General features: G+C 50.2%; 1 protein-coding gene across 5 annotated transcripts in view; it reads right to left on the bottom strand.

The window, feature by feature from the left end:
- The window catches only part of Ccdc149 (coiled-coil domain containing 149), a 90,578-nt gene that overhangs the window by 42,073 nt on the left and 34,828 nt on the right, over positions 1 to 13,677 (bottom strand). For 3 of the 5 annotated variants that reach the window (XM_078021143.1, XM_078021144.1, XM_078021142.1), the window contains exon 4: positions 58 to 165. The exons of the other annotated variants lie outside the window; for them this stretch is intronic. In XM_078021143.1, coding sequence (XP_077877269.1) covers positions 58 to 165 — 108 coding nt within the window. The remainder of the gene's footprint in view (positions 1 to 57; positions 166 to 13,677) is intronic. 5 annotated transcript variants of the gene reach the window in all.

Raw genomic sequence — 13,677 nt, forward strand, 5'->3', positions numbered from 1 at the left:
TAACCTCTAGAGCGCAATCACACAGTAGAGCTCTTTGCCTGTAAATAGTCACGGTACCTTATTGTCACCCTGGACCTCTCCAAGCCTTTGCTGAAGTTCTTTGATTTCTTCTCCCAGATGTTTGTTTCGGTCCTGAGAATCTCTCAGTAGTTGTGCAAGATTAGCCTGGAAATATCAACGCATCAGGAAACACGATCAGAAACAGAGCACTGGATAAATGCGGGGCTTGGTGGGGCCTACTAATGCTGGTGTCTGAGCCGGGCAGAACCCCACAAAGCCCCTTAGAGCACACACCCATCAACAGAGCAGCTGTGCAAATCACACCACTGCAGGTGAGGCCGCCATGAGCCTCCTACTGCAGAGGTCCTCTGACTGCAGAATGGACAGCGTCCACCGGTCAGTTGTATATGACTGTTTCAAGAATTTTCTAAGAGCTCATCATGAAAATACCCAGCTTGAAAGTGGACAGAATCCAATCCTATACTTTGGGCCAAACAAGAGAGGGGAAGTCTCATTTTCTGATTCAGGTAAGTTTTCCCCCCTTTTAAATGTGTCTTGGCTAATGAGCTTTGCTTTGCTAAAAGTACACAGAATGTGGATCTCGATTTTAGGAGGCAGCCCAAGGGTCATGACGGGTGACAGCTTCTGAAATCAGGACCCCGAGGTGACTCTTCAGTCCTGGGCTGATTCCCCTCCCTGTCCCCTTGTTGTAGCTCCAGGGAAGCCACAGCCAGGACCCTCGCTTCCATGCCCGTGACCAGGACGCCACGCCTCCCTTGGGCTGCATCTGTGGCCACGGGGGAGGCCCTGCCAGCCAGCTGCCCCTCCATGCACTTCCACCCCCTCCCAGACTGCCCGCCGCGGCCTCTTCCAGGTTCCCTGGAGCTCCCGGCCACCCACTAGCGACCTGCTTCCGTCCCACGGCAGCTTTCAACGGCCACTGTGGCTCGTGGCTCCCTCTCGTGGCTTTTTGTTCTACAGGACACTCTTCTTTTTGCGAGGGCGGCCTGCCCCACCTCTCGCCTGGCCGGTCACGTTCCTTCTCAGCTTTAGCAAGGACACCACCAGCAAAAAGCCGAGTGTCCCCCTCCTCGGCTCCACGTGTGGCTCCCTATAGGACCTGCGTATGAGCAGGTGTCCTAAAGACTCGGGGGAAGAAGGAAGGGGACAGGAGCCAGCCTGCCTCAGGCCTGGGCGGGGGACTGCAGAGAGGGCTGAATAGATTCCCTTCACGTTACATCCAGGGACGCTGGGAGACCAAGCCAGAGGAGGTGGCTGCGTCTCCAATGACGTCGATGTCAGGTCTTCGGGGAGTGCAGGGTCATGGAGGCAGCAGGAGAGGAGAAGGGGAGAGAGCACAGGCCTCACCTGGCTCCCCCTCCGCGGCCTTGGGAGGGATGTCCTGCCGCCTCTGCCCTCGGGGTCCCCTGCCTCCCCCAGGCTCTCCTCCCTTGGAGTCAGGCCTGACCCCATCTCAGCGTGGTGACATCCTCTGTCCTCTCCCAGGACGGGGATCGCCCTCACAGCCCGCCTGCTCGTTCCCTGACACCTTCAGGATGCTGCTCAGAGGTCACCGTCCAACAGGGGCCACCTGGGCCACTCAGTTGAGTACCGCGACCTTCCCCTGGGCCGTCCCTTCTCCCAGAGGCCTGCCATCGCCTAACACACCCCGTGATCTACTTTGGGGGTTTTTGCCTACTGTCTGTGCCCTGCCCCGCTCCCTGCTAAACAGAAGTTCCACGAGGACAAGGAACTGTTCTCTGCGGACCTCTCCCCAGCGCCCAGTGGATGCCCTGTCGGAGGGCCAGGAAGCCGAGTCTGGAGGCTGCTATGTCCTCAGCCCAGGGAGGGATGGCGAACAAGGACACCAAGGGCCAAGAGTCGAAGCCAGGGCCCGGCCCGAGTCTTGGCTGGAAAATACAGTCGTCCCCATGGGTGGGATTTGGCTCGGGTGCCTCTCTTAGCTGGAGCATTGCTTAGCCACACAGGCTAATCTTGCACCCCCGTTTTTACAAAATGCATATCTTACACTCTTTGGGTTCTAATTCTCCCAGATCACTCTTATGAGACAGAACGTTGGTGAGGGGCTGGGGATGTGGCTCAAGCAGTAGCGCACTCGCCTGGGCACTCGCCTGGCATGAGCGGGGAGCTGGGTTTGATCCTCAGCACCACATAAGATAAAATAAAGATGTTGTGTCCACCGAAAACTGAAAAAGAGATATTAAAAAATTCTCTCTCTCTCTCTCTCTCTCTCTCTCTCTCTCTCTCTCTCTCTCTCTCTCTCTCTCTTTCTAAAAAAAAAGAGAAAAAAAAGTTGGTGAAACAGGAGGACAATGAATTCCCATTTCATAGTAGGAAAGCAGAGGACCAAGAGCCACCGTGACGGGCGGTGTGTGGAAACTTCTCTGGGTAGAACCAGATAGACTCTAACTGGGCTGGGTCACCTGGCCCAAGGTCCTAACCCTTGAGTGTCCTCCCTCACCTGTGAAACAGCGAAGAACACACATGTGACCATCTATCACTTCAGTGCTTGGCACACAGTAGGTGCTGGTTAAAGCCTGATCACCCCCTTGACTGAGGCCCTTCAGCTGTGGGTCAGCAGCTGGTGCCTCCTTGGACACACTGGCTGCCTGTGGCCTGCCCTCCCTGCTCATAGCCATCACTTATTTACACAACAAGGGTTCACTGAGCATCTCTTGAGCACCAGGCCATGCATTAGATCTGGAGAGAGAGCACTGAGCAATGCAGACGAAACCCCTGGCCCTTGTCAACGAGCACCTAATTAATGACATTAAGCAGGATAAATAAAGACAGCATTTGCAGATTAAGTGTCCCAAAGAAAAACAAAGCCGGCAGAGAGGGGGGGAGGGGGCCACACTGAAACCGAGACTCGACCGAGAGAGCACAAGCCCCGTGGGCACCCGGGACAACATTCCAGGCAGGGGAAGGGCCACCTGGCTTCCCTCTCCCCGTCCCCATTGCACCTCAAGCTTCCATTTGAAGGAACCGTCCCAGGCCGCAGCGGAGTCCTGACTGGCCTCCGGTCACTTCCCTCTCACGGCTCTCTTCCCTGAGCGCAAAGTCTCACCAGCAAGTGGCCTCAGCCTCTCCCCCACAGCACGCCAGACGTCCCCAGACGTGAGCTCACTGTCCTCTCCCGCGAGAGCAAACACACTCCCTCACCACTAGGACAGGTCACCAGACAGGAGGGACTGTCCCGGGGAGGAGCCACCCTGAGCTGGCTCTGTCCAGGGCCAGCTGCCACCTGCAGACCTCAGCATCGTCACCTGGAGGAGACTGCAAAATCCACCCCTCCCCCCAGGAGGCTTCTCCTCAACAGTGGGAAGGATCGGAGAAAAGAAAAAAAAACACTAATAAAGGACAAAAAATAAACAATAAAGAAGTCGAGAGCTCCCCTAACCTCCCCTTTTTGAATCAGTAACGGCCTGTGCCCCTCGGGCAGAGGAGAAGACCCTGCACTCACGACTCTAAGTGCAGTAGCCGACCCCGAATAGCTCAGCCCATCAGTGGTACAAGACCCCATCCCTTCCTCTAATCCATCACTGATGGAGACTTTTGTAAAATGCAATGAACACGAATTACCAGGAAAATGAATTTAAGAAGACATCAAGATAAAACCTCAAGTGTTTATTGTTGGATTCAAAAGACATAAAAGCACGCTGTCAGGTTGCTAGAAAAGCCTCTGAACACCGACTCTCAGTTTCTGCACCATCTTATCAAAAGCCAGAAACAACTAGGTTGCAGCCTGCCTTGGTCCGTGGGCCTCACTTTGAAAAGCACTGAGTTGAAGGATGCTCCCAGGTATCTAGATACTAAATCAGAACAGGTGTCTGCATGAACAGCAGTGGAAGATTCCAGAGAAACCTGGGGCAGAGGCCTGGCTGCTTCAGGAAACAGCAAGTTGGAAATCCCACAGTGATGATCGGACGTTATGTACTCTGCAGCCTGGCCGAAAAGAACTCTACCAAAGTCAAGTCAGGCATTTCTTTCTCTTTTTTGGTACTGGGGATTGAACCCGAGGTGCTTAACCATGGAGCCACATCCCCAGCCTTTCTTTATATTTTATTTAGAGATGGGGTCTCACTGAATTGCTCAGGGCCTCACTAAGTTGCAAAGGCTGGCTTTGAACTTGCAATCCTCCTGCCTCAGCCTCCTGAGCCACCAGGATTACAGGCACACATCATCTCACCTGGTTAAAGTCAGGCATCTTTATATTATCCACTAAATAATGTTCAATTAAAACCCCAGCGGGTGGGTAGCCCAGTGGTAGAGCACTTACCTACCACAGGTGAGGCACTGGATTCGATCCTCAGCACCACATAAAAATAAATAAATAAAATAAAGGTATGAAAAAGATAAATCCCTCTGCCTCCAAGTCAGTTCATCTCAATCTTCCCCCTACTCCCACCCCCATTTTAAACTTGACCCTGGGATATAATGCGCTGGGGGAGGAGCCACTACCTTAAAGCAGGTGACTGTAATTTTCTTTTACATTTAACAGACTGGATTACCTGTCAACACAATTCTTTTCTATTCAACCCTTCCACCTCCTCAACTCCAAAACAATAACTCTGAAAACTAGAAAATGACTATTCTGATATGGTACCTAATTCCTTGACATACACCTTAAAGAACAAAAGAAGAAAAGAATAAAGAAAGAAAGAAAAGCCTGTACATTTCAAAGCACTCAGAATAGAGGAGGAAAGTTCACACAATTCTTCTGACCAAAAATAACACCCGTGACTCACACACTCTCACTCAGCCATCCATCAAACCAATGCACGGCGCCTGCTTATAATTTATCAGCTATGCAGAGCGTTGTGTCTCCGTGTTATTGAGAAGGACTCGGTGACCATCAGTTTAGAACAGCAGCACCGTGCAGGGGAGATGTCGGGGGGAGTGGCGGGAGTCTAGGAAGGGTTTCCCAGGGAAGGCAGCAGCGCCAGGGATTATTTCCTCCCCATCTCTGGACAGAGGTCGGCATCCATAGCAAAACATGCCATAATCCACAAAGAGGCCTCTTGAACATTCAGCTCCAGCCAGGGCCAACATTAGAGGTTGATATTTTCACCCTGATGATAGAGAATCCAAACATGCACGTCACTCTTTCTAGCCAGGGGTTTGTTGATTACAACTGTGCTGGGGAAGGGAGAGGGGGGTTTGGTGGACACAGAGCGGGGCCTCGGGCTGTGCTCTCTGAACACCTGTCTCCAACAGGGAGCAGCTGGACCCCTCCCACAGGGAGGTGTGCCACAGCCGCTCACCAAAACCAGTTCCTACCAGGGGAAGCGGGGTGCCTGGAAATGCTCTGTGCACAGGGGTGACAACCACACATCCTGACAGGTGGAGGGAAGCAGAGCCCGGGGATGAGGGAGCAGTGGCTCCCGCCCCCAACCTCTAGGCAACGTCTGTGCAGATAGCCTCACTGGAATTCTTCTCTGGAATTCCCGCTGCAGGGTAAACTCCAGCTCTTGCTCTACCACCCCTCCAGTTCCTCTACAAGTAGCACAAAATATGTTAGGACAGTTTGTACCATAGATGCCATATGCTTTTTTTTTATTCTATAAAATGCTTATTAGGAGAGTGTATTCTGACATATCGTATATGCATGGAGTATAACTTCCCATTTTTGTAGTTGTACAGGATGTGGAGTTAGCCTAGTCTTGCATTCGTATATGAACATAGGAAATTTATGTCTGATTCATTCTACTGTCTTTCCCATTCCCAAGTCCCCTTCCCTTCATTCCCTGGGTCTAATCCAGTGAACCTCTATTCTTCCCTCCCCGCCCCATTGTTGTACGACAGTATCCGCATATCTGAGAGAACATTTGGCCTTTGGTTTCTTTGAGGATTGGCTTATTCACTTAGCATGATAGTCTCCAGTTTCATCCATTTACAGGCAAATGCCATAATCTCATTCTTTTTTATGACCGAGTAACATTCCATTGTGTATGTATACCACATTTTCTTTATCCATTCATCTGTTGAAGGGCACCTTGGTGAGTTCCATACCTTGGCTATTGTGAATTGAGTTGCTCTAGACATTGATGAAATGCCACATGATTTTTACACTTATAAGAAATGATGGGCAACTTTTAAATGTAATTATCATCATATTTGGCATTGACCATGGCTATTAAGGATTCCTATCTCAATGGTCAGGGAACAGACACTGGCTCATAAGAGGAGACTTCAGGATACTAGCTGTAAGAGACAGCCCTAAATATTTCACATGGGGAGATAAGGACCTACTAAATTTCATTTCTGTGCCTGCTGTTAAAAATGAAAAGATGGACAAGAGGGACATCAGGATAGGCCCCCCCCCCAAATTATACACTATTACCATCTAGCTTTCCATTGCTGTAACCAAAGTACCAGGCAAGGCCAGCTGAAAGGAGGAAAAGTCTACTTTGGCTCAAGATTTAATGGGTTCGGTGCACGGCTGGCCATCACGGTTGCTTGGGGCCCCAGGGGGGCAGAACATCACGGCAGGGACTGGGGGAGGAAAGTGCTAAGCTCCTGGTGGCCAGGAGGCAGACGGGGGCCCAGGGGAGATGAGCTCTTCCAGGACAGGCCCCACTGGCCTTCAGGGGCCACCAGTCTGTGCATTCAAACTGGGATGGATTAATTAGGTTGTGGGTCTCCCGATCGGATCATTTCACCTCTGAACCTTCCTGCAAGAACACAGGAGCTTTGGGAGCACACCTCACATCCAAACCAGAACGCGGCCACAGTATGACTGTGAGCTGAAGGTGGCTGCTGAGTGACAGACCCAGGAAGAGCTCTACACACCCTCTTTTCTGCCTAAAACTGGGGCATAAACTTCCGATTGTGAAGATGTCCCTCTGTCCAGTGCCTAGAAAGACTGCTCGCCAGAGACGGAGGGTCAGAGTGGACACAAGGGGAACTTTCATAAACATTACTAACGTAACCCTTAGTTCTCATGATTTTTTTCCAATATGTTTCCAGTCACTTTCCCACAATTAGTCCCCAAAGCCCAACTTACCTGTCTTTTTTTAAGGACGGTAATATTAGCTCCACGTCTAGCACTTCTTTGAGTTTTACTTCTTTTCAGCAAACTCCCATTGGACATAAAATATTAATAAAATTGTGTGCTTTTTTTCCCTCCTGGGCTCTGTCTTTTGTTATTTAAATTTGCAGGCTGCCATCACCAAACCTAAGAGGGCGGGGTGGGGAGAAGCTCAGCCTCCCCAGCAGAGAAAATCAGAGCAGGTGGAGAGGAGGCTTCTGACCTTGCACTCTTCCAGACACCAGGAACAGGAGTCTGGCAGAAGGGACGCAGGTTCTCACCTGAGTCCTTACACAGCTCAGACCAAGGCTGGGAGAAGAAAGGAACAATCCCCCAGTCATCCAGGATCTTTGGAATTTATTAGATAGACACATTTCGAGTAACCCAACCATGGAAAAAATTATCCCACATCACAACATAAAATGAGACAGACCACAAATTCCTGTAACATGCCTCTCAATCTGCAGACTTACAAATCAGAAAGGGAACTAGAAAATGAGAAAGAGAGAAAAAAGACAAGACAAGCAAACCCCTTGATCTAGGCACTTCCTCAAGAAGAATCAGGAAAAAAGAGACAGAGAGACCACAGATTTAGCAAATGCTGCTTAACTACTTGGTGTTAAAAAGGTTGACACCCTGGCCTCTTAAATCCACACCTTCAACAGGGCAAAGCACTACTAGATTAAGCAAGAATGCATTAAAAAAATGTTTGATGATACAGGGAGTCTCCTTGAAAGGTGTGATTGATAGCAAATTTAATTGCAGTGTCCCCTCGGCTGCTTCCCTCTGACCGTGAGTCCCAAGTGAACAGCAGTTGGGCGGAGCTTGCTTCACTGAGCAAGGGCCCCCCACTCACAGCAACTGCCCAAACGAGGACCTCTGCTGCCAGGACAGCTTTCTTATTTACCAAAGACCACACAGGGAGCTTGTGTTGTGCATGGCTGTTGGCGGTGGCAGGAACCATCAGCAGTCCACACATTTGCTAATGAATGCATTGGCAGTCGTCCCCCCCCCCTTTGGTGGTGTGGGGGGTGCTATTTAGATAAATGTTAGCTTAATTCTGGTCATTATGATCCCGCTTCTGCAACTTACCGGCTCTCAGCAACTCCCTTGATAGCTCCCAAGTTCTCTAGACTTTGTGAGCTCAAATTTCCTCATATTAAACTGGGGGCACGGCAGGGGGGGGTGCTCCTGCTTCCCTTACAAAATCATCGCCAGGATCTAAATGGCTCATGGGAAGGTGCTCTGGTGCTCAGACTGAAGTTGGCGTCGATATGATTGGGGGGGGGGGGGCTCTGAGCAGCTGGACCTCAGATTTCCTCCTCGTTTCCCTGGTGTAACGGTTAAGTTGTGTCTTTCAAAGTGTTGCGAAAAGATCCATCTCAAAGCACTAGAGATCTTTGAAGGTAGTTTAGGTTCTGAGCATCAAACCAGGACACATACACAAAGTCACTCTGATTCGCCGTCACGGGGGACTTTCTACCCCAATAAAAGGCTCCCTCGCATCCCAGAGGGCCACTGTGTATCCTGCTCTCTCCAGGGTTGTCAACTTGTGCATGTCACCGTATAAATAAGCCATCGCTTTGCCGTGGCAAGGAAGCAAGACACCTCCCCTGGTACAGCCGCTCAGATTCAAGTGGGGACAAGACAAAGACCTTCAAGAGGCGTTTGTTCCTTCAAGAGGAATTTGCAGAGGGAAAAATGTGCCGCTGTGACCAGAAAGAACCCCAGCTCCTGAGAAGATTAGCCCAAGACACTTTAACCCCCCTTTGTGGAGCTGCTTGTTTAGCAAAGGAAAAACATGTGCAGGGTCGTTTGAGACCTCGGGGTGATCTCTGGCGGCAGCACATAGGGGCGCGCCAAGCGCGGTTCTGCCTGGAGTGACGAGGAGACGTTTTCATTTCAACGTCCCCTGAGAGGCTATTAGTGCCATCGCTGTTGTCACGATTCCTTCACAGCTTCTTTACCGGATGATTTGCCATTGGAAATTGAGTTGTTTTAAAAAAGGATTCCAAGCTCCCAAAGAAAGCCCGGCAACTGCATTTCTAGAACTATAAACATTAAAGTTCTAGTCTGTCCCCCGAGGAGGAGATTTTAAAAAGCAGGAAAAGAAAATCACGGCCAGATCCTGGTGGCCGCAGGAAGGAAGATGAGCCCAGCGTGGGATCCCCAGCTGGTCTGTGGGTCTCCAGTGTTCCTAAGTGGACAGGGCATTTAATTTGGAGGCTTCCGGAATGGCTGGATTGATGGTTGACTATGCTTCCACCCCATTCCATTGTTCTATGCGTCAAAGAACCCCAAACCTGACCTGGATGCCAGACTGCATGTGGGTGGGCTTGAGTTCTAGTCCTGCTGCTAGCCTACTGTGTGCTGCTAGCCTACTGTGTGAGCTGGGGTAAGGCACAGGAAAAGATCTTGCACATCCAGTATTCACCAAGCACTCACTGACCACCAGGCAATGAGCATTATAAATATTACCAGTTCCTAAGAGCTTTATGGATATGTTTCATTATCATGTCCATTTTGAAGTCCAGAGAGGTTCCACTGATTGCCCAAGATCACCCAGCCATCAAGTGGGAGGGTTAAATTTGAATCCATGCAACTACATGCTAGAATCAAAGTCCTTGTCATTTACTGCCACCAGGCGCTGTCCTGAGACTTCATGAGAGACATACTGTCACGTGGCTTCAGAAGAGAGTTGGGAGATTACAGACACATGGACATGCACATATACTTGGTCTCTGAAAAGCACCACAAAGACTAAGAATGTAGTACTGCTCCCCACCTGTACGTGAGGAAAACCTCGCTACAGTCAGGACTCTAACCGCAGTCCACAGGCTGCCGGGACCCCTGGATGGCCCGCAGGGTCTGTGACTCCACGTAGCAGTAGACACACCTCTCCTGGCCATGGAGTCGCGCCTCGTCTAGAGCAAAGACCAGGGCTTCCAACAGCTTCAAAGGCCTCTCTGTTTCATGAGAGTCAAGAACCACCCAGACAGAGATGACAGAAAGACAGAGGGGCACCAAGGAGTGATCTCAGCCATTTCACCCTCCAAGTCAAGAAAAGAACCGGGAGGAACCCGTGGGGAGAGGTCACAGCCTCCTCCCAAGTCAGGCAACACCACCAGTTTCAAGGCAGCTGAGGGTGCTCGGTGGCATCTCCTCCTTGCCAACATGGGCATCCTGTGGCCTCCAGGTCACATCTGTTAGCCTGGCAGCTGGTTCTTTTCTAGAGCCTCCCACTTATCCAAGGGGCATCTGCTTTGCAGCTGGGGAGGGGGGTTGGGCTGGTGAACATGTCACGGCTGCTCTGCCTTTGGGATACGTATGTATTCTAAGTACGTAAGGACAGCAGCCAGGCCAGCTGTGTGCATCCACCTACTTCCAGCTGATGACACATCTTAGGAAATAACTGCCTCTCCTTCCCGCCTGCACACGCACCCCACAGCTGCCCGCTTCTGCTCAACAGAAAGTTTGCTGCACCCAGCACCTAAAAGTCTAATCCTATGTTTTCTTCCCCAAACTAAGCTAATAAAGAGGACACCACTCACCAAGACCAGCCGTGCAGAAATAAGTTAACAGAAAATGAAATTTAAGAAATGCCTTGGGCTGGGGTTGTGGCTCAGAGGTAGAGCGCTTGCCTAGTATGCGGGAGGCCCTGGGTTAGATCCCACAAAAAAAATACTAAATAAAGGCATTGTGCCCATCTGTAACTAAAAATAATTTTTACAAATAAAACAAAAAGAAAAGGAGTATCTTAAAGGAGGGTGATTTTTATTCCTAATCCTAGGACGATGTCCCTACTACATATTAAGTACTGCCCCTGTTCCTTAGCCAGAATTCCCCCTCTACCTTTGGCTACAGTTCTTCCTCCTTTGCACCGATTGCCGTCTAACATCTAATATATTTTAATGACTTTGTTTCCTGTCCGATCACAGCGTCCCCCCTGGAGTCAGGAGGACTGTGCTATCGATCTCCTGAATCAGCACACCTCGGGGAATAATGGGGAGCCTAATAAAATTTGCTGCCAGGGCAGGAGGCGTGAGTGACAGTGGATGACCAAGGACCGGCAACGGACCCAGGGCTCTGGGCTGGACTTCTTCCACTCTCATGTCCCTCCTGTCTAGACCAGCACTGGACGTCCACAAAGTGCCCCCTGAGGGTTGAGTCCCGCCGTCACCAGCAGGAGCTCTGAGCACACCGCAGGGCCCCACTGGGCTCCACTGCTAATGACCATGTCACTTCTGGTGTGTGACCTCCTCGACCTCCACGGGCACCCCATTCCCCTGGGTCCACACTAATAACAGGACCTACCCCACACGGCTGGGTGGAACGAAATGAGACCAGCCTTGGCATCCACAAAACAGCAAGAGTAAAGGGTAACACAGGCTGTGGTCAGAGAGCAGATGATCAGGACACCTGTGCTTTGCTGGCCCTGAAATCAGACTCTGGCCTGAGCATGGCCTGTGGGATCTCCCCTGAGACCCAGGGGCAGGCTGATTTTAGTGGAAAAAAGGTGGGGGTCTACAGCTCCAGGGTGATTGGCAGCCACATTTCCCATTCTGAGGAGAAAGTGGGGCCATTCAAAGAAATGATGAGCCGGGCACGCTGGTGTGTGCCTGTGATCCCAATGATTCGGGAGGCTGAGGCAGGAGGATTGCAGGTTAGAGGCTAGCCTCAGCAACCTAGGAAGACCCTGTCTGGAAAAAGTAAAAAGGGCCGGAGATGTGGCTCTGTGGTTAAGTACCCCTGGGCACTATTCCCTATACCAAAAAACAAAATAAATACTAAAGGATGATGGATGGAAACGGAGATGAGAGCAGAGGGGGACCTGGAGCCCTGAGCCCTGCCGTCCCTGCTCCTGAGGCCAGTACATGTCTGCCTCCCATGAAGGCTGCCCAACCGGCCCTTCTGAAGAACCTGCTCTTTGGCCCAAGTTACTTTGAGCTACAAGTGCAACCAAGAGGGTCCCTGCAAGGCCAGTATGTCTGACCAAGAGCCACGATGGGCAGACCAACATGTGATATGCAATTGCTTACAGAGGGCTGACGGACTGCACACCACCTCTGGGAAGTGTCTGTTCCGTTCCTTGGCCCATTTATTGATTGGTTATTTGTTTTACCGGTGTTGAGGTCTTTGAGTTCTTTCTATACCCTAGAGATTAGTGCTCTATCTGATGTGCAAGTGGTAAAAAATTTGTTCCCAATTAGTAGGCTCTCTATTCACCTCACTGATTGGTTCTTTTGCTGAGAAGAAGCTTTTTAGTTTGAATCCATCCCATTTATTAATTCTTGATTTTAAATCTTGTGCTACAGGAGTCTTATTAAGGAAGTTGGGGCCTAATCTGACATGATGGAGATTTGGGCCTACTCTTTCTTCTATGTGTGAAAAAATGTTCAACATCTCTAGCAATTTAAGCAATGCAAATCAAAACCACCATAGATTTTACCCCACTCCAGTCAGAATGACAGCTATCAAGAATACAAACAATAAGTATTGGCGAGAATGTGGGGAAAAAGGCACACTCCTACACTGCTGGTGGGACTGCAAATTGGTGCAGCCAATATGGAAGTCAGTATGGAGATTCCTTGGAAACCTGGGATTGGAACCACCTTTTGACCCAGCTATCCTGCTCCTCAGTCTATACCCAAAGGAATTAAAAACAGCATACTACAGGGACACAGCCACATCAATGTTTATAGCAGCACAATTCACAATAGCTAAATTGTGGAACCAACCTAGATGCCCTTCAATAGATGAATGGATAAAAAAATGTAGTATATATACACAATGGAATATTACTCAGCAATAAAAGAGAATAAAATCATGGCATTTGCAGGTAAATGGATGGAGTTGGAGAAGATAATGCTAAGTGAAGTTAGCCAATCCCAAAAAAACCAAGTGCCAAATGTTTTCTCTGATTCATAGTGGGATTGGGAGGGGGAGCATTGGAGGAAAGATGAACTCTAGATGGGGCAGAAGGGTGGGAGGGAAAGGGAGGGAGCTTGGGGGTAGGAAAGATGTTGGAATGAGCTGGACATCACGACCCTAAGTCCATGTAAGAAGACATGAATTGGTGTGAATCTACTTTGTGTACAACAGAGATATGAAAAACTGTGCTCTATATGAGTAATATGAACGCTACTGCATTCTGCTATCATATCTAACAAATTAGAATTTAAAAAAACAAAAAGGGCTGATGAGAGGAAGAGGGTCATTAGCACGTGCCGCTGCTCACCTGGGGTCAGGCACTGTGCCGAGAGCTAGGCCCGCGTCATCCCATCTGTCCCTTACAGCCTTCCATGCGGTGGGCACCATATTTGTCCCCATTTTATGAATGAGAAAGCGGAGTCATGGACACCCAGAGGAGCCTCCCTAGGCCACACAGCGTGGAGGAAGTCCCTGCTGACCTCTGACAGCCCTTCCACCCCAGGTGACCAGTCTGAGCCAGGTGAGTGCTCCCTGCTGAAGGTCATTGACGGTCACTGGGCGCATGTCCTACCCTGGCCCAAGCAGGCTGGAGGCCAGGGCGGGGGTTTCTGCTCTGCTCAGGGGAACCAGCCAAGAAGGCAGCAGGTTCTAAGAACAAGAGGACGCTGACCTGACCCTTGCCAATGATGGAGCTG

Source organism: Ictidomys tridecemlineatus, chromosome 9 (assembly GCF_052094955.1).
Source record: "Ictidomys tridecemlineatus isolate mIctTri1 chromosome 9, mIctTri1.hap1, whole genome shotgun sequence".
NCBI classification, from domain to species: Eukaryota; Metazoa; Chordata; class Mammalia; order Rodentia; family Sciuridae; genus Ictidomys; species Ictidomys tridecemlineatus.